The sequence below is a fragment of the Calidris pugnax genome, unplaced genomic scaffold, assembly GCF_001431845.1.
Source record: "Calidris pugnax isolate Ruff unplaced genomic scaffold, ASM143184v1 scaffold92, whole genome shotgun sequence".
In the NCBI taxonomy this organism is placed as follows: Eukaryota; Metazoa; Chordata; class Aves; order Charadriiformes; family Scolopacidae; genus Calidris; species Calidris pugnax.
In genome coordinates this window covers 2,151,126-2,174,867 of record NW_015090823.1, presented here as the reverse complement: position 1 = coordinate 2,174,867, position 23,742 = coordinate 2,151,126, and the positions used below count along the sequence as shown (strand labels likewise).

The following is a 23,742-nucleotide window of genomic DNA, read 5'->3' as shown; positions in this document are numbered from 1 at the left end:
AGCTTCTCAGATGGCAGGAAAAGATCAATGACACCATTTCCTGCAGTGTATTTCTAAATTCCTTAGAATTTAGAAATTCTCAAGAATTTCCTCAAGAAAGTCGTGGTCTGGAAAGCTTATGGGCAGTCTCCACCACAGGTTTCAAAAGACCTTGCTTTACGAGAGCAAATCTGAAGTTGCTCCCATCTCCCTGCAGCCCATAGCACCTACCTGACAATAAATTCTGCGAGGCCCAAAACTGGGGTTACTTAGAATATTGCAAATGTCACACTTAATGCTGTAAAGTGCTGAGCACTATGTCCCCAAACCAGCAAAGAACTTAAGCATGTATTTAAGTCTGTATGTAGTATATACTCACTGCAGTCTCTGGGCTGTGAAAAGTCAAGCTTTCCTAAACGAGAATGATGGAGATCCTCAAGCGTAAAACAGAAGTCTACTGATAAACTCTTTAAAAAGCTACAAGGTCAAGAAGGCACCTCAAGCCTGGCTGTAGAACAAAAAGAGTTAATTCTCCACAGAAGCAGCCAGCAAGGGGGTTAATTACACTCCTACAAAGATACTTTTCTGTGATACAGGCTGACATCAGTGGAAAAAGATGAGATTCAGAAACTCATTATGCAGTCTACCAAACAGCAAGCAGATGGCAACAACTTTTGGTCATCGCCAACCTACACTCACTTCAAATTGATAATCCAAGAACGAAAACCTCCAAACATCCTCAAGCCATTCCCTGGGCTTGCCATCACTCTACAAGCAATAACAAAATGCTATACTTGCATTCTATCACCCAGTAAAATCGACAAAAACCAAAGTATTAAATTTAAAAACAATAACATCTGTAAGGCTGTACAGAAACCGAGCGGTGTTTCATGACAATTGCTTTAAAAAGAACGGTAAGAATCGTATATTTTCTTCATGTTTTTTAAACAACTAGTTTTTAACAGAAAAGTCCATCCTTGTCAAAGATTTACTCTGATTATTTTGACATTTCACAGAATGGTGTCCTCCTCCTGTGACATTCAATAGCCTGTTTACATATTCATGAGGTAAAATTAATGCAATTATTATGCTTCAGGGGATTAGCAAATCACTGCAAGCGTTAGGAAGGAATCTGCCTTCTGCCCATATACAGCCCTGCAAGGTTGGTCAAATGTATTATTAACAATGTCATTGTCTTTCTCTGAATCATCTGATACTGGTTACCACTAGAGACAGACTATCAACTCCAATGGACAAATGGTCTGACATCTTACAGAAACTCCCACTGTGCTGCTTGAAACAATCCCTCCACTGCTCCCTTCCTACTTGGGAGTTATTGCAAAAATCCCAAGAAAAAGTCGGAAAATGTTTTCAAAATGGAACAAGACAGATCTTAATAATACCATCCAATAACACAACAGTCATAATTTAGAAAGGATCATTAAGTTGCAGAGAACCAACACGTGTTACAAATCATACACTAAGCCCCTCCCATCACTCACAAATCAATATAATTCCATTTGCTCCAAAAGAAGATGAACCACAAGGAACAAAGTAGGCTGGGTAATACCATGAAATCTGGGAAGCAATAAAGGGGAAAAATGCAAAATAAGAATTTCACATCCCTCTGAACCTGATGGCATGTCTGCTTCAGACACAGCCTCAACATGGTCACCTGCAGGTCACAGACTGAGATCTATGGCTCTACTTCCAAAGGAGGAACAGATAGCGGCTTTGTTCACTCTCCTCCCCACTGCAACGCCAATGGCTCTTCTAATTAACAGCAAGAATTGCAGTATCTGATGCTGTCTTCAAAATTTCAGAGCCTGGAATGTGGGACAGGACAGAGCTCGTAAGTCTTGTTTAAAAAATAAATATAAGAATGAAGGACACTGTTAAGCCATCTCCGATGTGAAGAACAGTTCGAAAACTTGACAGCTCAGAGAATAAAAAATAACATTCAAATAAATCCAAGCCTGTTTATTTCAATCCTCATCTTTTCCAAGCTAACATCAAAATCTTTCACCGGTTTGGAGACACAACGTTGCTGTCATACATCAATCCACATCCATCTTTTCAAGGGAGCATGAGAAAAATGCAATATAGCACTAAATAGCTAGTGATAGGATTCATGCACGGTTTTGGATGAGGACACAGGTGTGACACAACTCCTAGATTCCCTCCGGAAGAGCGCAAGCATTCTTCCTTTCTGCCCATCTCCCGTTATAACTTCAGCAAGACTATAAGCATCCCAGGATTTTATCCTCGAACCAGGTCGGGTCCCCCTGAACACATTCCAGTCTTGTGGCAGGGGTTTTATAAACCACAGATTAAACGTCTAACGGAGCCTCACACCACATCTTATCAGCAACAAAGCGGGGGTGGACAGGGATATTGTGTGTCTCAGGAGCAGAAGACAAAGCTGGAGCTTTACATCTTCCCACTCACTCCTGCTGCTCATCAGCATCAGCTTTCGTAAGTTAATGGAAGATGCTGTCATCTTCAAAGCTGGGAGCTGTGAAAAGTCAAGCTTTCCTAAACGAGAATGATGGAGATCCTCAAGCGTAAAACAGAAGTCTACTGATAAACTCTTTAAAAAGCTACAAGGTCAAGAAGGCACCTCAAGCCTGGCTGTAGAACAAAAAGAGTTAATTCTCCACAGAAGCAGCCAGCAAGGGGGTTAATTACACTCCTACAAAGATACTTTTCTGTGATACAGGCTGACATCAGTGGAAAAAGATGAGATTCAGAAACTCATTATGCAGTCTACCAAACAGCAAGCAGATGGCAACAACTTTTGGTCATCGCCAACCTACACTCACTTCAAATTGATAATCCAAGAACGAAAAACTCCAAACATCCTCAAGCAATTCCCTGGGCTTGCAATCGCTCTAAAAGCAATAACAAAATGCTATACTTGCATTCTATCACCTAGTAAAATCAACAAAAACCAAAGTATTAAATTTAAAAACAATGATGTCTGTAAGGCTGTACAGAAACCGAGCGGTGTTTCATGACAATTGCTTTAAAAAGAACGGTAAGAATCGTATATTTTCTTCATGTTTTTTAAACAACTAGTTTTTAACAGAAAAGTCCATCCTTGTCAAAGATTTACTCTGATTATTTTGACATTTCACAGAATGGTGTCCTCCTCCTGTGACATTCAATAGCCTGTTTACATATTCATGAGGTAAAATTAATGCAATTATTATGCTTCAGGGGATTAGCAAATCACTGCAAGCGTTAGGAAGGAATCTGCCTTCTGCCCATATACAGCCCTGCAAGGTTGGTCAAATGTATTATTAACAATGTCATTGTCTTTCTCTGAATCATCTGATACTGGTTACCACTAGAGACAGACTATCAACTCCAATGGACAAATGGTCTGACATCTTACAGAAACTCCCACTGTGCTGCTTGAAACAATCCCTCCACTGCTCCCTTCCTATTTGGGAGTTATTGCAAAAATCCCAAGAAAAAGTCGGAAAATGTTTTCAAAATGGAACAAGACAGATCTTAATAATACCATCCAATAACACAACAGTCATAATTTAGAAAGGATCATTAAGTTGCAGAGAACCAACACGTGTTACAAATCATACACTAAGCCCCTCCCATCACTCACAAATCAATATAATTCCATTTGCTCCAAAAGAAGATGAACCACAAGGAACAAAGTAGGCTGGGTAATACCATGAAATCTGGGAAGCAATAAAGGGGAAAAATGCAAAATAAGAATTTCACATCCCTCTGAACCTGATGGCATGTCTGCTTCAGACACAGCCTCAACATGGTCACCTGCAGGTCACAGACTGAGGTCTATGGCTCTACATCCAAAGGAGGAACAGATAGCGGCTTTGTTCACTCTCCTCCCCACTGCAACGCCAATGGCTCTTCTAATTAACAGCAAGAATTGCAGTATCTGATGCTGTCTTCAAAATTTCAGAGCCTGGAATGTGGGACAGGACAGAGCTCGTAAGTCTTGTTTAAAAAATAAATATAAGAATGAAGGACACTGTTAAGCCATCTCCGATGTGAAGAACAGTTCGAAAACTTGACAGCTCAGAGAATAAAAAATAACATTCAAATAAATCCAAGCCTGTTTATTTCAATCCTCATCTTTTCCAAGCTAACATCAAAATCTTTCACCGGTTTGGAGACACAACGTTGCTGTCATACATCAATCCACATCCATCTTTTCAAGGGAGCATGAGAAAAATGCAATATAGCACTAAATAGCTAGTGATAGGATTCATGCACGGTTTTGGATGAGGACACAGGTGTGACACAACTCCTAGATTCCCTCCGGAAGAGCGCAAGCATTCTTCCTTTCTGCCCATCTCCCGTTATAACTTCAGCAAGACTATAAGCATCCCAGGATTTTATCCTCGAACCAGGTCGGGTCCCCCTGAACACATTCCAGTCTTGTGGCAGGGGTTTTATAAACCACAGATTAAACGTCTAACGGAGCCTCACACCACATCTTATCAGCAACAAAGCGGGGGTGGACAGGGATATTGTGTGTCTCAGGAGCAGAAGACAAAGCTGGAGCTTTACATCTTCCCACTCACTCCTGCTGCTCATCAGCATCAGCTTTCGTAAGTTAATGGAAGATGCTGTCATCTTCAAAGCTGGGATCAAATCAATTTCTTTTGTTCATCCTTGATGTTTCCTCCCTTTATCATTCTGAAAACAAATTCATGTCCCCTCAGCCTGATATTTTCCATGTAATCTCTCCTTTGCTCTAACCATGCAGCAGCACTGTCCAGCTGGAAGTTAAAATGTAAAATATATCTCTGAGATTCAGCTTGAAGTTTCCTACTGAGCCGAAATCACAAGCTCCATCCTAAACCTACCAGCTTCAAAAGGAGTTGTCCTGAAGACGCATGTGACTTAATGAAGCAAGGAAACAGGAATATATCCTCTTTATAGAATCAGTGATTTCCATGATGGACAGGACAATGTTAGTCACCAGTGATCGAAGAAAAAGCAATTTTTTCGTGAATGAGGATTTATTAAATTCTCACTGCAATGAGCCTTCATTTTCTACTGTCCTCCCCTCAAAAAAAAATAAAAAATTAAAAGCCACCTGCACAGACTCTGGCGGACAGTCTGAAAAAGCAGCACAAAACAAATTCTGTCCCTTCCCATCACTGCAAATATATAAACACAGAGAGGAATGCAAAGCAGAACCAAGACATCAGTGTGTATGCTCCGAGCCCTTTTAAGAGCGAAGGAGCACATGGGCAAACAAATACACCATATTTCTGCAGCAGGTCCAGCTGCCCTCCTCTGACGCATCGCCAGTTCATCCAACTTCAACCCCCGTCTGCCTCCCTCCAGATACACAGATGTTATGAGAGAAAGAACTGCCCCTTCGGGGCTGGGGGATGGGGGAGACAGTAGGCGTAAAGGGAAAAGGAGGAGGGGTGAGGGGAATGAAAGCTGAAAAAAAACAATCAGATTTGCTCATCGGTTGTTTCAAACAATCAAAAAGGCTGCTTTAGCAATTCCGCTGCAGGAGAGGTAGGGCGCATGCATGGGGGAGAACAAGGAAAAAAAGGAATCAGGCTGTGGAAGGGAAAAGAAACCAAGCATCTCTGCAACATGATGTCACGCTGTCTGCTTTCAAGTCCCCCAAACAGAAAGGAGCAGCAGCAGCAACCAACATGGACTCCAGATTTAATCTGCCTTGAAAGCGTATGTCTCAGGCGGTAGATTTGCTCGGCGAACCTGTGCTGAGCACAGCACACGCAGCCCTTTGGCTCCGTCTTTCTCACACAGACATGCATCCATGCCCACGCGTGCACAGGCGTTCAGAGACTGCAGACAGCACCCAGACAGAGGGGAGAGGAAGAGAGGCATCAGCAGAAGGAACAGGAGAGTAACACTAACCTGGTAGCCATTAGGGACCGGAGTGCAGCGCGGAGCAGCTAGGAATTCATTCATTCATGCACTTGTGTGTGGTGGGGGGAGAGCGAGGGTGGGCCAGCGGTGAGGTGGGAGGGTACTCACCTCCTGCACCATCTCAGAGCCCTTCCCGAAGGGAAGAGGGAGTAGGGGGTGCCTGGGGCTCCTCACGGGCACCCAGAGCCCCCTCTCTCAGCCGCCGGGCATGCTGCTGGGGCGCCTGCCATGGCTCAGCCTCTCTTCTCCCCCGGGGCCCCGCTCTTTGTGGTTATGATTGTTTGTGCGGCTCCGGCGAGGTCTGTGCGCCTCTCCCCTCGCTGCCAGTGCTTTCACACACGCTCCTGCACGCGCGCACACACACACACACACACACGCGTGCGCGCGCATGCACGCAGCCTGTGGGCTGCCGCTTTACATAATGCAACCCCCTTAATGCCTTCATTATTCATCTACCCGAGGAAAAGGGGGAGGGGGGGGGAAGCTCCTCCGATTTTCCCAAGGTCCCCCAATTATACCTGCCACTTTCAGACGCTGTTGATAAAGTTTGGCAAAGCCCACAGGTTTAAGATCCTACAGGTTGCGAAAAATCATATTCATCCTTCCTGTGTACACACTAGAGCATTCACGCATGTGGGGGAAAGTTTCGAAACCTGTCAGCATGTCAATACAAGAACAGTCAGGAAAATTAAACCCTAATTAACTGGTAAAGTGGATTATCTAAACTAAATTAAACACTATGAGGACACACTCATTCAGAATTAAGGTGACCTCAACACAATTTAGCTTACTTCATCTAGGAAGCTAATTTGGTTTCATTTTTCATGTCTCTCCATGTGCAAACAGGCCTGGGATTTTTAGAGCAACATTATCAAGCAAACGTTACAACTATACAGCAGTGTCAGCACACAGTGTTTCTTTGGAGGACATACACACACACCACTGCATCCCAAGACACCCACTCATGGGCATCTTATAGGAGAAGGGTTTCAGTCCTTCTCAAGGGCTCTCACAGTACAATATAAATTACACAGGCTGAAGGACGGAAAAGAAGAGAGTAAAACAATCAGGTAGTTTGCACTTTTCCTTCCAGTATATGAAATCAGACCTTGTCTGTGAAAATGGGGTAGATCTGATCTGGAACAGCTTCCTGTACAAGTGTTCGTGTGGGGAAGTGCTCTGGGTTATTCTAGGGCTTTAAACATAAAATAACTGTCCAGCATAGACAAGTATTAAAGAGTATCCAGAAAAGTTCCTCTACCAGTCTGGCTACATCAGTTTAAAGATTTGCACCTTGTATCACTTCTATTCCTCAGCAGTCTCTGCAGTCCACATCCACATCACCCACCTTAAATGTTTCTTTTCAAAGTTCCCTGCGGTGTCAAATGAGCCAAAGGAGCAACTCCAGAGTGTGATTCAGAGTACCTAAGTCAGGAGTCTGACTACAGCCACATTTACATGCTGCCAATGACCCCCTCAGGGATTTAGCACTCCCCACTGATAAGGGAAGGAGCTGTGCCTTAAGTGATGTAAATACTTCTGCCCTTGGCCTTCTTTTGTTGCATTCTACCCATTCCATACACAGGGCTGCTCATTTCCTCTTCCGTTTAGAATCAGTCACAGCTTTCAGCGTGTATGTCCCAAAAGAGCATCTTTCCAAAAGGCTGGTTATCCATCATTTCACTCTAATCACAATCAGTGGGAGCAGAAGGTGCTCTGCTCTTAAGAATCAATGCTCTGCACCAGCAGACCCACGCCGCTATGCAATTCAAATGTTGCACGTGATTTTAAATTGAAAACACACACACTGACCTTCTGCTAACACAGAACTCTTATTAATTTTACAATGCCGCCTTCTCAAGACTTAAATCTTGAATTCATTGGACTGTGCATCAGTGTTTACAGGTAAACCTGGTGTGTTTTGCAAGTGGAGAAATCCACATGCAGCAGTCTTGTGGTCCTCACCAAAAACACTGAAGTGTTTCTCCAATACAAACCTAAGCATGGACAAGAATACAGCCAAATCTCATTACCCTGTCACAAAAACCAAGGTGATAAGCAGAGCCACTCTAACTCGCACCTTGACTTTTCATTTTCAGATGTGACCATTACAAGGCTCAAACACCTACAAAAATTAGTGAGCTAGTGAATTTACAAACATGCTAACTTTCCAATTCCCCGTGTCCAACGGTACCTCTATCCAAGGGTGGGTGGTGTGATTCCCACTGAAACACTTCATCTAGGACTGCATCTAGTTTCAACACGTGAACATGGAAAAACTAGACAGGGTTTAGATAAGAGCACTGAACAATAGAAGACAGTAGCACTGAATCCATTCAACGCAGAGGGGAGGTCAAGGAATGACAAGCTTAAATGATCACTTGGAACACAAGTTTGATAATACTGGGTGACTGCTGAAAGCACATCAGTACCAAGTGCCGAAAGCTGAAGCTAGGCAAATCCTGACTAGGCAAGAGAGATGCATTTTTGGAAGTAAACAAAACTATCCAGTGTAACTAATTCAAGGCTAGATTATCCATCTGTGGCAAACAACGTTATGCAATGTTTTGTGTTTTCCCAAATACCAATCTGTACCTCAGCCAGAATCAATTCAGGCAAATCTTATTCCTTGCACTCGACAAGACTTAGAAGAGATATCTGAATGGTCCCATTTCATTTTATAGTCTATCAATCCTCCAGTGTGTTTTTTTTTTATGGCATTCAAAGATGTATGAAAATAGTTGGAAGTGTGATTCTCAGCCTCTACAACTTCTGGTATGTTTTATGAATGACTATTAAGGTTTGAACAAGGTGCTATTTTTTGATAGTTACATGACCCAAAGGCTCTGGCGAAATTCAGTAATAATGGCTGGTTCAGATCCAGAACCATGGAGAACAGGCAAAGGCTCAAAGCAGGTGATGAAGTGGTAAAATAGATTCAATACACAAGTTTAGTAAGACCTACCTGCTCTTCAGACTGCCAGGAGAGAAGATGAAATTGAAAATGAAAGTTCTGCTTAGAAGGACTGTAAAAGCAGCAGTAAAAATGCAAGACTTAATTGGAGAAAAGCTTCTTAGGCTTATCTGGGATAGCATGCAAAAGGCAAAGTTATGGGTAATTTGAAAAATCACACGACACCTCAAATGCTTTACAAACTTTACCAGATCTGCAAAATTCAACCCGGAACTCTCAGAAGGACAAACACTCTGGTTAGACTTCTTTGGTCTTTGCAGCACCATTCCTGTCACAATGAAGACAGATTGTTTCGTGGTGATAATACTTTGATGGTGCTACACTGAGAAAAGGATCTTTCGGGGCGTCTTATGAACGTAAAGCTACCAGTTCTTGTTTTGTTCAGGAGCTGCAGAACACATTTTATGTCGACTGGATTTACTTGCACATGTGTTTCTCAGCCCTTGCCCTGGTACTGGTGTTAAAGAATCCAGACGAGCACTAGGGCATTGCTTCATATATGAAAGATAGCTTTAGGAGGGCTTGATTGCTGAGCTGTTAATGGCGTGACATGGTCACATACCACCGCCTGAATACCACAGGGACTACCAAGCCCTAAGGAAAGGGGAAAAGTCACACACCAGGAGCACTCTCTCCAAGGATGTTCTTATTCAGAGCACGCCTGTCTGTGGCTGCAGTGTTCATGCAGAGAGCACCTTTACTGCCTGCTGGACCGAATGGCAGGGCTGGTTTCTGCTCTACTGTCTCAGACCCAGCCGTAACACAAGCAAACTCATACATATTGCATCTCGCAGGTGAGAGGAAATGATGCACTGTCCAAGTAATTAAAGCCCGAGGCTGACAATAGATACATGCGAGACAGTCCAGTGCCTGGAAATCCAGGCCTACAGAGCAACAAGTGGATTTGAGATAAAGTCTATATCCAGCTAGGGCAACCTTACCCTGCCTGTAAGCTGCACCAGTCATACAGAAACAAACTGCTGTCTTTAAAAATCAGTCTGCAAAACATCTGGGAACAATGACCATCTGGATTTGAAAACACGTGAAGTTTCTCATTTTCCCTTCCCAGTAATTTTGTCCATTTTTAATACGATCTATTTTGAAAACTTAAAGCCATTGAGACAGTTATTCCCCAACACCTCTATTCCCCAACACCTCAGCTCAGTTCAGAACAGAACCAGGGGACGCTTACACTTTCATAATACTTCTGGGCTTGCCTTCAAAAAGACATATCAGGAATGTGAAGGAAGCATGTCCTCGGGTAAAACTCAGTGCAGTGCTACAACCTCAAGATCTGGAAGTACAATTAGCGTTAGCAGGTAACTGACGCATCTGGGTGGTAATTAATATTTTGCACGTTTAATTTTTTTGCTCATACCACTGTTGGAACACAGAAGCTGCTTTTCTCGTAGACGCCTTCTTTCACTGTCTGTGTATGGACTCTGCTTTTAAATACACAGCATTGTACAGGCTGAGTCCTCCAACTGGGATATGTGGTCCTGTTTGCTAGCTCCAGCTCAAACCACAGAACAACCTTCCAGCCTCCAGCATAGGAACTGGCTGCTACTTTTCAAACCCCACAGTATTCTCACCCTGTTAAGCAATAAGGAGCATTGCCATTCCCCCATCTTCCTTCTTCATTGCAGAAAATGGGCTCCTAGACAGGTACAGGATCAAGGAAATATCTTTTGAGTACTCTGAAATGACAATAGCATTTTCACGGAGCAAGATACAGTGGCTGCTAAGAGCACACGGATTCCTACAGTAGTGGGGGATGGAGGAGGCAGGCAATCATGTGCTCAAAGGCATGGGGAGGAAGAGGGGGAGGAGGAGAACAAGGAGAGAGAGAACAAAGTGTCAACATCTTAACTGGGACACACAAAGAGCCAGTTCTTAGTAAGAACTTAATCCAGGATTAACAAGAGGTCAGCTACCTCTGCAAGGAGACTGCACTAAAAGGAGCTAATTAGCTCTCCTTAATTGCACAAAAGAAACCACACAGAATTAAAGACATTCGCAACTAGCAGATCCCACCTCACCTAGGAAACAGAGTCCTACCTGTTGTCCTCAACACCACGCTCAAACAATCAGCACGTGGAAAGCCAAAAGCAGGAAAGGTGAAATGCCGGTAGGAAAGAGGCTGCGGGGCGTCAGGCTCAGCATCACCAAGTGGAGTCTGAGCGAGAGCCGGAGCGTACATCACACAGGACAAACATTTTTCACATGGCCAGTATCTTCCTAAACTGTTTCTTCAGCAACCACTGGTATCACATGTGGAACTGCCCAAGATCCCTACGGTAACTACAGCTATCACTTTCATAACCAGTATTATCCATAAGGATACTTAAGGCAGTTTTAGCCCTCTTTAATTCAATGTGATCTCTGAAAACAAGGAGGAAGGATAGCACAAGGGAAACCAGTCGGTCTTTGTAGGCCCAACTCTGCCCCGTAGGCTGAGACAGATGGAATCCCATCCTAACACAGGTAGCCATTGCACCCTGGTCAGCATAAACGGAGAGCACAAAGCAAATGCACCGTGGAATAGGGACAGGTAACAGTTCCCGGCCTAGAAACCAGCGGTTTGGGATGATGCAGTGGAAGAGGCTGGCTGAGCTGATGTCTTGAATTTCCAACCATATATTACAAAGATACTTACATACCCTTAAGTCCCCTGCCACCTTCCACTTGATACTAAATCTATCTCTTCCTCTGAAACCGTTGTATGTCCTGTTCTAGTGCACTGATGATAAGCTGGTGCATATTTTACTCCAGAAAGCAGTCGCACTGCACTGACAGATAATGCATACAGCAGGCAGCGTACTCGAAAATGAAGATTAACAAGCACATCAATAACACTAACAGACGTCCCTGAGATCAAGCACTAATAAAATTAACTTCCATATTTATTTGTTTTATAGCAGCGTGCTGAGGGCTGGGCAGCTTGCAGACAGACAGGGCCCACACCCTGAGGAGCTTACAGTGCAAGGATTCAACCGTGCAGTGAGAGGGATGGAGAGGAGAGGCTGCACTGATTTCAAACCCTGCTGCAATGAAGGGAGCCACCTTCCACCACCAGGGTCTAAGCGCACCCCTGCACCGCTGCAAGGTCAGTGCCCAAGTTAAAAGAGGATGAAAAGAAAAGCAAGACAGTTGGCCAGGGAAAGATGATCATACACACACAAAGAAAAACAACAGAAACAGAAGATCACCCATTAATTACAGGTCCTAGTGGAATCATTACAGTACTGCCTCCATTATCTATGTATCCTTCTTTTCTTATTCCTTCAGGACAGAGTTAAATATTTGACTTTCAGTTACATTGTGAAGGTAGCCACCAGGGGACAAGCAGCAGCACAATTTCACCTCAAAGCAAACACTAACAAATTACGTTCTTTGGATACCGCTCTGAATATGAGGAAGCCACATCCCCCTCCGCTCCCAGTAATTGTGTGCCAACCCTCATATATGCTGTTCCTATGCAAGCTCAGCACAAAGAGAGAATTCCCTGACATCTGGATAAAGCTTCAATAGCTGCCATTGGAGAGAGCGAAAGGCACATCGGCAGCTCTGTGCCAGGGGCTGGGCTACACCCAGTCTCCTGGTACAGACATGCCCCACTCCTTCAATCCCCTCCATCATCACCACCACCCCTCCGACTCCTGGAACAGCTCAGACCTGTGAGCAGGTTTATGAAGAGAAGAGGAAAAGGGCATTAAAAGGGTTCGATTCTCTTTCTTTAGCACTGGCTGATGCAGTATGTGCTTCTATGTCATATAACACAGTTACAGTTATACCAGCTTCTACATCTCTCCAGACCATTCCCGTCTGTTTATCCCAACCAAAATCAGCATCCTAAAGCTTTCCCCCAAAGCACTACCCCAATCTCTATCTTCAGACTCCTCCTGATTTTGAATCTGATTTTGAATCCCAGTACCCATTCACACACATTAGATTCCTCCCCACTCGCACTGATTGACTTTCTTAACCTTGCTTGACCCTTTCTTCCAGGATGGTCTCACATTCCTGTAACCTTCTGCTGGGCTCACCCAGAAAATCACCAACACCACTGAATTCAGTCCAGCCTCTACTCTCATTGAAGACAGAACGTTGCTCCATAAGAGCCTTGCTCAGCCTCGTCCCCCACACCCCCATCCCTTCCACCCCGACTTGAGATTTCTCAGTCAAACCCCCCCTATCTCCGTCCCAGCCCCGCACTGCGTCAGGGCATCCTTTTTCCTGAGGAACTGCCTGACCTCACAACGCACGCACAAACACAAAGGAACCTGCATCCACAGGAAGGAGTCCTCCTGCCTGCCTGGGAGATGAAAAATGAAGAGCTAAATGATTGCGTCGCCACCTGTTACCACATCGCATTTCCCGGGGCGCAGCTGCGTGTCTTCCCTGCTCCTCTGCTCTCCGAGGCTGAAATCACCATTTAAACTGCAGACAGAAGCAATTCTGCTGGGGGAGAGATCATTAAACCATTCAAGAATCTTACTGCTCCGATGCATTTTATGCTCTCAAAAGTAGTTGACAAAAAGATTCCCCGCTCCGATAACAGCTTGGCATGGCTGAAACAAAGCCTTCTTTGCAACTTGCTACCCAGCTCTGGCATCTGAACTGGCTGCTGCCCACTGGAAAGAAAAGCACCCACTGTCTCTTTAAGAATGCCCTGTAGCCCACATCACTAGAGCTCCGTTAACCCTGGCTGCTCCTCACTCCAGTCACTGATGACAGCTAGGGAATTTCAGGACTTCTTTTCTTCTCCTGCTCTTACCTTCCTAGTCTACTGTCCTGGTACGGCTTCTCCATGTTGTTGCACATCCCTGGCATCCCAAATATTTTTGCAGGGGCACTTCAGCAGAGCTTTATTAAATATCCCTGTACTCCCCACTATAAATCCACCGGGGAGTACTTCTGTGATGACAAAGGAGCAGAGAAGTCAGCATGGACCCAATGACCTCAAAATTCAACTTTTTTACTCCCACAAAGCGTTCTTCTCTGACTACTTTGTCATTTCTACATACCAACTCTTCACGATGCTGAGCTGGAGGGACTAGGCACCCTTCTCTAAACCCTATCAGACACAACACAAAGCATCTACTTCCCCGGTACAACAGCAGGCAGCGCCGCCAGCAACAGGGGAAATATTTGTCTTCAACACATGGGTATTTCCAAATATAAACTCTTTGAAAGGCCACCTTCTGCAGAGAGGTTATAAAATGCAGAAGGTAACAATGTGACTCATATTGAAAGTGTATACAAACACACATACAAAAACCTGTCTCAAGAAAAATAAACAGAGACTGTGACTGATTCTCTTCTGGGCAAAGCATGAAGAACGCTAGAACGCTACCCTACTGCTGTCCTTCATTTTGTACCTACTCCGAGTGGGTATAACAGAGAAAACAGAAAGTCACATCCAGCAATTCAAAGAATTGGGAAAGCAAGAAAGCACCGCAGCTCGACAGCACACAGGGTAAGAGCACAAAGCAAATTAAGACATGTTCTTGCAACATGACAGAGGAGCAGGAAATACTAATGTGATTCAGAGCTGCAAAGTCTGATCAGTCATATCTCATGGAAGCTGATGAAATATTTGTTCTGTATGATCTGTTAATCTCTATCAGGAACTTCATTATAAGGGTGCCATAGAAGCAGAAAGATATTCTTATACAGCAATAAGTTCAAAGGAAAGCAACAAAAACATCACAATATTCATGAGGCTCATTTATGAAAAGAAACTGGAAGGGTAAACAAAGTGAAATGGTCAACAAATATTTGAAGAATGTAAATACCAAAGAGAAAGAGAAGCCGTATTAAAAGGTTCTACAATAATGAGCAATGTGATTATATTAAGTTGAGGGGAAAAACTAGGCTGCAGTCAGGAGCATGAGAAAAGTGGTATAAAGGCATTCACTTGCCATGTTTATAAACAGCATTAGGTAACCATCAATAAAGACAAAGCAGGGAACTGCCTCACATTGGCAGGAGCGTGGATCAATGCCTCAGTTCCATCGGGTTTTTTTCTGTCTCTAGTTCTGCTTTCCATCGTTTTCCTAATAGGCAGCAGCCCAGTCCAACAATTTCTCGGTTACTGCTGTTTGCTGGCAATGCAAGACTCTAAAGGTTTGCATTTGGTTGGTGTTACAGCTGTTCGAGCATTACAATTTCAAGAATTGTTTTGACTTGCTCTATTTTTGTTCCCCAAAACCTCCAAATGAAACACATCCATATGATTTTGAGTTTTATGTGGGAAATCTTGCAACGCAACATCTAAATCATCTGAAGTTCTTCATCTGGGCTGGGATCCTTGAAAGAACAAATGTCCTTACGACAATTATGGTGTTTCCAAATGTGAGCAAGACATAGGTTGCTTTGGGGCAATTTTATGGATTCAGCTTGTGGCTTTGGACAACTCACCTATGAGAGAGGATACAGCCGGCCAGTTTGCATTACTGATGTTAGCTCTTACATCAATATAGTTTGCTCTCTTGAAAGAACTGGTTTGAGCCATAGCAATTTTGTGCTCACTTAAGTCAAGCTTCCAGTAGGGAAAGTTTTCTAGTACACCTCTATTAACAAACATGTTAAAAGTAAAAATGTCTTTAATCTCTGTGTGCTTCATCTGCAAATCGAGGCAAATATCACTTCCCTTCTCCTACCCTTTGTCCATCTCGACTATTTAGGATATAAGTTCTTCTGGACACAAACTGTCTCTGGAAAACGTGCATGAAAATCTGCCAGCAAAGCAAGGCCCTTCTTCTAAGAGCCTCTCTCACTGTAAAACAACACAATCTTAGAAATGGATCCATTTCCAAAATCAGTTGTGCTATCACCTGCCTTTGAAATAGCAACTCGGAAAAATCAATGAGGAACCTTTTCTTCCTGTTGGGAAAATAACTTAAGAAGCATTTGAAGCAACGATGTAGTTTTACTGCCTTGAACCAGCCACTGAATATTGCTCAGATTCTCTAAGCTCCTACCCCTGGACACACACCTTCCTTCATGGCCTCCAGCTAAGCAACAGTTCACCTCCCAAACCTCTTTCCTAAAACATACATCAGATTGAAGACTACCACACGAGTACACCATTTCCTAATAGTTGACAGCTCTGAAAAAAATAAATTCCAGCTTTAAGGGCTGCACAGTGACAACCCGATCTCCTCACGAGCAGAGGGCACTTCTTTCAGACCTCTGTAGCTGCTTTATTTCTATTCCTACAGGGTCAGAAATACACCAAAATTACAGCTCTAGCTTTCCACCAGCTTTCTAAAATTTCTAAAACCTTTTAATTCACAGCACTTCATGTGTCATCACTACACAAGTAAGGGATGAGACCTTGCAAATGATTTCTCTGGAATCCTCAGACCTTGCCATCTCTTCCTCCTGTCATTTAAACACAGGCTTGTTTGCTCAGTATTTCATTAAATGAATGATTCTAGTTAAAGACAGTTGTTCTTACACTAAAGATAAACAAGTCATTCTTCTCCACCCCCCAGCTAATTTGGTGCCTTATATTATATGCACATATGGACATTATTTTCTGTTACTATATCTTTGCTACTCCTGAATATATACCCCCTCCCTCTCCAAGTTTTTTTCATTCAACTCATTTTCTCCTCCGTTTTCCTTCTTCCAGTTCTATGGCCTGAAATTAGGTGTGGTCCAGCCACATTCTTCCAAACTTCCAAGTGGTTTGAAAATGATTCAAAATATATAACCCAAATATATATCTCACCCTCCCACCAAAAAAAAGAAAATCAACCAACCAAAACCGACCAAACAAATTCCTCCTTCTCTGCTCCTTTGCCACATGCATGGAGTGGCTGTGACATTGTCAAATGAGAATGGCACATTTTACATCATGTGTTAGTTGAAAAAAAGCACAGCATCTACCCCCAGGCCACTTGGCTGTGACCACAGAGAGCCGCAGAGACCGTTCTGTCCAGGAAAAACTGTTACAGAGAATAAACCACTGGAAAATGTAAAGTATAATCAACAGCACAGACCTAGAGCTGGCCAAATGGAAAACTTTATTTAAGGAGAAGCCCGAAGAACATTCTACCATCTTGTATTCAGCACGTGGCCTTGCAAGGGTATACAGAAGTTACAGAAGGAAAAGAAAAGCTACCGATTTATGTGCTGCGTTTGTTTTGGTCTCTCCATTTCCTGAACTTGGACATTTTATACTTGGATACTATTATTGCTATTATATCTCAATTTATATAATTTACTTTCACCAAACTCAAAATACTGAAATTAACAGTTACCATTCTTATTAAGTAGCAATGATAATAATAATAATGGCAGCCTGCCATTAAGATGCACTTTCTAACCAGGACTGAAATCAGAGGCATGCAAGGGAAGATTCAAATATAAACACAGCAGCTGCTTAATCAACCAAAGGAATAGCACTAACTAATACAATAACTAAGTTTAGAGTAGAAGGTGAAGAAGCGTCCTGTTCCCAAGGGGAATTTCACTTGGCAAATGCGATTAAACAAAAGAGATCTTGACCAGGACACAGTGATTCTTGCATCATGTGCCACAAGAGCTTTGGTGGCAACATTTAGCTCTTTCAGACCTTGATCATGCCCACTTGCTGAGCCAAAATCTTTCTGATCAAGCAGAAATTTAAAGTATGTGAGTGTTTCCATTTAGTTCAAGAGAACTATTAGCACACTTGGGACGAATCACAGGCTTACCAATTGTGGAAGACTGTTCAACTTGCCCCTTCCAGCACTTGTCACGTGTAAATATCAAACTGCTTCAGTGAGAGGGAGCACAAGGGGAGAAGGAAGAGACAAATGGTATGCCTCGTTTTGCAGACAAGGAAACTGGGGCATAGGCAAGAAGATCATGATACAACTGGTCGATGACAGATTCAGGCATAAAACTGGCCTCTCATGACAGTCAGGCCCTTGCTTCTCATTTGAAGGGACCAAGCAGCCAAACAGCACACAACAGTCTCAGCTCCACACTTAAGCTTTGAGAAAGAAAAACAGTATCTGCGAAATTTTACCTACAGCCTCTTCTTGACTGAATTTGCCTCTTTCTAAGCTTTTTCCTCCTGAGTACGTGAGGAGGAGAATCTCTGGAGGAGCCTCATGCAGCCTCATTCATCTCAACTTAAGGCCTGAGCATGCAAGGGCTGCAGAATTCCATTCGGTTTCCAAGCAGTTTGCCCTTCACTTGACATTTGTGAGGCTGCTAAAGGACCAGAGAGAGAGCGCAAAGTGATTTTACCATCTGATAAGAAGAAAAGGCAATTTTAGAACAAAACAAATGATTAGGATTCAATTAGCCAAAATAATCTGCAGCCCAAGGAGAGATCTGAAGGAGAGATTCTGGGTGTTGGCAGCAAGCTCTGCAAAGCACAGCATCTTCATGGCACAAGTCAAAGAACTCTTCTGACTAGTTGCCCTTGGAGAGGTTTCAGTAAGCACATACATATTAAAGAATAAAATGATACATGTTTATCCAATTTTAAATCAAAAGTTCATGCCAAAAGCACACCACATAGCAAACAAAAAACCGTAAAGGGGTACTTTTGCCAGTCTATCATCACACAGAGCAAACCAAATCTCAGATCAAGGGCTTCATAATGACTCAGTTTTTCTTTAAATAGCCTCCTTCCACTGTAATTTTGTAATTTTTTTTTACTAAAACAGTCACTTCACTTGTACTTTATACCATATTACCACTGAAGGTATTCATTCAGCATGGCAGTGTGCAGTCCAGGACAAAAACTGGTAATGAGCCGATCTTGGTTCTAATTCTGGCTCAGTTAGTGACTCCGAGTACAGTCTGGCCAAGTGAATTGTGTGCAAGATTTTTTCCTTGACATTAGGGCACTTAGATTAGGCTCCTAACTGCTTACTATCACTTCCCACTACTGAAAAGTCCAGATAAATTAGCACAAAACCTGCTGCTAACCGGTCCCATGTACTATGAAACCATTTACAAAATAAATCTACCAAGACTGCTCGAAGTTGTTCTTCAGGTCACCTTACACAACATCATAACGCTTCTTCCTGTTGAGAGAGAAAGGACAGAAACTGCATTTTATGGACAGCAGTTCAGTCAATCGTTCAGAATATTCGGGACGCAGGGAGAGATGAGCGACCTATTAATATGGTTTCCTCTTCCTACCACATTGCCAGCACACGGGAACGTTCTGATTCCTAAGATCCATTTGCAGAATTTATAATGAGCGAAAGCCTTTTCTTTCCAAAATGCTAGAACCATATTTATATGTATGTGGGTCATCTTTGATGGTTTTTAGCGGAGGATTAGCAGCACCTATTTCTTCCTTTCGAATAAAAAGCACAAAGAAGAAAGATGTAGACGCAGAAAAATCAATGAAGAGAAAAGAACACTGAAACATAACATTTTAACCTGTAACGTGAAGGTCGAACAGCACAATATGCACAACAGCGTAATTATGTCACTTCGACGGAACTATTTTGCTAGCCTTGTCCCAAAAATTGAGGAAGAACTGATTTGGAAACGCATCTTTCATTTACAGCGCAACAGACCAAAGTTCATTTTCACTGCACACAGATGCTCTTTAAGTCTCTGCAGTATCAATATGAAATTGAAAGCGATTTAAACGGCTTCATCATTTCACTGCATAGTTAAGGGGGCAAGAATCCCTAACGCCCACCTCTGTCACCTTTCTGTATGACAGAAAGTACTAGTTCTTTACAATTGACAGCAGAACACGTTCCTCTTGTCCCTTTTTCACTAACCTGTTATTTTAGACTTCAAAGAAGTCGCAATCCTAGACTGTAAGGACAGAACCATAAGCTTATGAGCCCCTCGCTCCCCTCTTACACACTCGAGGCCCTGAGACTCCGACAAATCGACCGAAGGGCAGGTCTCGTTACCCTGCTCCAGATACAACGAGCTCCCGAAGTCGCAGCCTTACAGCAGGCATAACTGAAACTGCCTAACGTTCATCTTCGCTGCTCCCTGACATCAAACAACTTCTAAATTTAGCTCTGCTGTTCTGTAACCCTACCTAGCTCCCATCCCACCCCCACAACTATATAATAGATCCTTCCTTCAGATAAGTAGGGTGTTGGAACATTGAGAGTTTTTTTCTCACCCACAGGCACTTGCAGAAAAATGAATTACAGATTTATTTTTAGGTAAAGCCTTTGGCCCTTATTTTCTCTGTAGGTTCCATATAGCAGGTTCTGTGGCTCAGAAATATTCCAATCAACAAATCAGCACAGGCAATGCAGAAGGAACCACAAAAGAAAGAAAATCAGATGAGCAGAGTTTTGTTCGGTGTCCCATTTATGGGACACGAAGTTCAGCTACCAGCTTGCTTTTGTCCCTGCAAGACTCTTCAGTCATTTGATTCACATTTTTCTTAAAAGATCCAAATCAGTATCCATCTGTACTGGATTATGAGCTCCCCAAAACTCCTAACAAGGAAGAATGCTAATGGCGAGCAGCACTTCCCAAGATTTGAGGGGAGGGAAAGCCCGCCTGCCCTGCAGTAATACTTTCTGGTTTTCTGAAATTCAAAGCTGGAGGCCTGGCTCATTACATTTAGTCCCTAAGGATCTATGAGATAACGGTGATGTACGACTGGAAGCAAAAGTTCTTTCTTGCAATACCGTGTTACAACATAAAGACGCATGCAATGGTATTAAAACATCACACTGTGACATGAAGATGACCTATAAAACTGAGACTCAAGGCCCCAACGAGACAAATTGTTGTCACATTGTAACAACCTACTAGGGGAGGTACTGCAGTATCGTTTCTGATACCAGGATGCTGTACCACAACAGAATGATGCTGCACTGGTACATCAGGAGCTCGCATCATGGTACAATACAGTCACATTTTGATGTCACAAAGCCATGACGGTGATACATCCGGATTCCGCTGTACTGCAGCGTACTGTGACCACCTCACGACTCCACGGTACACAGCTACGCTGGGGTATGATACCAGATGGTGATGAGATCATTTTGGGCAGAATTAGGTGGTGTACTGCAAAAACGCATGACATCGTATTAGAGATCAGCACGTTGCCTTGTGCCAAAACAAGCTTGCGCCGAGACTCAGGGGTGGCCAGAGGTTCCCTGATAAAATGCATCACGTTATCTCGTGCGGTCTAACAGCACGAAACGAACGGGTGGTCTGAAAACAGGCAAGAGCAAGTGCTCTTCCTAACGGTCAGGGAGGGCTGCTCCTGCTGACAGCATTCTGTCCCTGTGCTACTGCCCTTCCTGGTACAGAAAGAAATCATGTGTCTCTCTGAGAACGGCTTGGTAAGGAAATCTGCATTAACCCCAGCAGTGCCACCCAGAACTGGAATCACCACTTCTGCAGAAAGGACCAAAAGATACGTTCGTATGCCACGCATTTAACTTTTTTTTTTTTTTTCTTTAGACAAATACTAATGCTGTAAAGCCATTTCACTGCAAATATTGGAGGCTGTACAACCCACGTTAAGGTGCCCTAGCCAAGTTTGACAAACAGAAAAAAGCAGAGAACTCTGTATTCTACTCTTAGATCTATGCTCCTCCAGAGCCACGCCAATCAGTCCAGTAGTGACAAACACAAGTGAAACAGGACTTGAAATAATATCCTTAAGCCACTCTTCTGTGCCTGGCTATTGCAGCACAATAAAATGGTTTGTAAACATCCTAGAGGGGAAACAGAGTAACTATCACAGAAATGTAAAATGCTGTACACTTTTATTAAATAAGGCAAGCAATCAGCATATTTGATTCATTTCTCTTTGGAATTCAGAGGAAGATGAAGGGGGGATGCTGAAGAGGTAGCCCGAGCAGGGCTCGGTTAGCACCCTTCAAGTGTTTCCAGGAGAGCCAGGGGAACCGATGGGGACCTTTGCTGCCCTCCTCACCAGAACACAGGGACCCAGGACCGCACAGTGCCCCTAGGACCTGCCAGGAGCCCGAGATGGAGAAAACTCAGAGGGAAGAGCGTCACCTACTGAAGCACCGCTACCGTTTCATCCAGCACATGAGTAATCTCCTTATGTCCCCCAGCCAGCTCCTCAATCTCCCAGCCTCGCTTGCTCAGCTCCAAAGTCTGACAAAATTAACAGGCTGACTTCAACCTTAATTGCTCTAAATGCTGGGATAGAACTGAGTATGCAAAAGTGCTCCAGTTACAAAAACGTCCAGTGTTGCTCCCGGATAGGGACAGAAAGGAATGCGGGGGGGTGCCATGTTACTGCAGATACACACCATCACGGCATTTATAACACACGCTCCGCTCTCCCGGTAGTACACTAAGCTATTATGCAACTCATCAGCTCAACTGCAGACCACGTCAAGCAGCAAATCAGTGCAAGAGTTAGGCTTTTTTTATTATTTAAAAAAAAAAAAAAAAGTAAAAATTGTTTAAGATTTTTTCAAACGCTAACGGCATTATCATTTTTACAATCTATGTTCCTCGTGGCCATGCACACACAGAGGAAAATTTCAAGGGCTCTCAGTGTAGTGAAATAAAAGCAAAATTAAAGAAATTAGGAAAAGAGATGACCTATTGAGTCATCCCTGGCTCTAGTCCGTCCCCTGGGGCCCAGTACAAGATGCTTCCTAGTGCTGGGCTGTAGTGCTTTCATTTTTTACATGGAAAAAAAATAGCAACAATAAATAAAACAACAAATAAAAAATAACTTCACTGTTTTCTCACACTTTACAGACAAGGATCTCAAAGCACTAAATTCATACTGAATCAAGCCAGCACACTTGAGAGAGAGGCTGTTATTTCTACGATTGCTTCCTTTTTCATTACAGAGAAAAAGGATTAAGAAAAAGAAACAGGCCTTCACATTGCTCTTGTCATCCACTTTGCAATTTCAATCCAAATTACAAAGTCACATTCCACTATTAGCTATGGAACCATTCCCATCAGATAAAGTTCTGATTAAATCAATTTCATTATAATAATTTAAAGACTAGTTATTGCAACTAAGTACTTTTGACATATTAGAGGTTTTAAATAGTTTTGATATACGTCAGGTTTTATATAAATCTTAGTTGGCCCGTTTATATTAGATCTACTTTATATATATATAATTGTGTCCACATATATTGAATACATAACTATTTACCTACCCATACAAAATACAAACTTGACCAACAAAAATATTTATGGGCAAACATTTTAGATATACACACACAGCTTTGTTGACCGACTTTCACCCACACGTTTTCGTTCATTGCCCACTTTGTCCAAACTCAGAGAGTTTTTCCCCCAAAACACCCCGGAATGATCAAAGAATTAATGAGCACTGTGGTACCTTACAGGAAGCTGCCAGTTCCCTCGCCTCCCAACTCTAACAGATCGTTACCGAAACACGCCAATAACGTGCATCTCCAAAAACGGCTATTTAAAGGACAAGTTGAGCAGAAGCCATTGCGGGCACACAGGATTCAATACGTTTTCTCCACCTTTCTTCAGAAAAAAAAAAAACTGCAGGAGCTTATTTTCTCTGTATGCAAATAGATGCTGGGTCCAGGCTGTCAGGTGCGCGGGTGCTGTGTGTGTGTGTGTGTGTGTGCACAGATGCAAATTCATGCACAACCATAGCGAGAGCTTGGGAAGAGGAGGAGAAGGGGTGGCGGCAGCAGGGAGGAAGATGCAGCCAGAGCAGAGGGAGGCTCACGGCATCACAGTCCTGATGCAGAGATGCCCGGACAGGAACGGCCCCACGGTTGCATCTATCCCCGACGACTCCCCCCCAGCCGCAGCCCGGCGGTGTCCCCCGGCAGCCCCCACAGCGTCCCCCCGGCGGTGCTGCAGTGGCCCGAGCTTTGCAGCGCAGGAACCGGCCAACTTAGGGGAGCGCATCCCTTTCCTCCGCCGCTCCCCCCCCCTCA

At 43.4% G+C, this 23,742-nt stretch overlaps 1 protein-coding gene across 10 annotated transcripts in view; it reads right to left on the bottom strand.

Moving 5' to 3' along the window:
- The window catches only part of GRAMD1B (GRAM domain containing 1B), a 110,235-nt gene that overhangs the window by 40,677 nt on the left and 45,816 nt on the right, over positions 1-23,742 (bottom strand). The window contains exon 1 of one of the 10 annotated variants that reach the window (XM_014939972.1): positions 13,359-13,376. The exons of 7 other annotated variants lie outside the window; for them this stretch is intronic. Coding sequence is in view for 1 of the 3 variants with exons in the window: in XM_014939969.1 (XP_014795455.1) it covers positions 5,875-5,885 (11 nt within the window). In the remaining 2 variants the exon portion in view is untranslated. Of the gene's footprint in view, positions 1-5,874; positions 6,190-13,358; positions 13,377-23,742 lie in introns of those variants that run through there. 2 more of the 10 variants (XM_014939969.1, XM_014939970.1) reach the window with 2 other exon arrangements.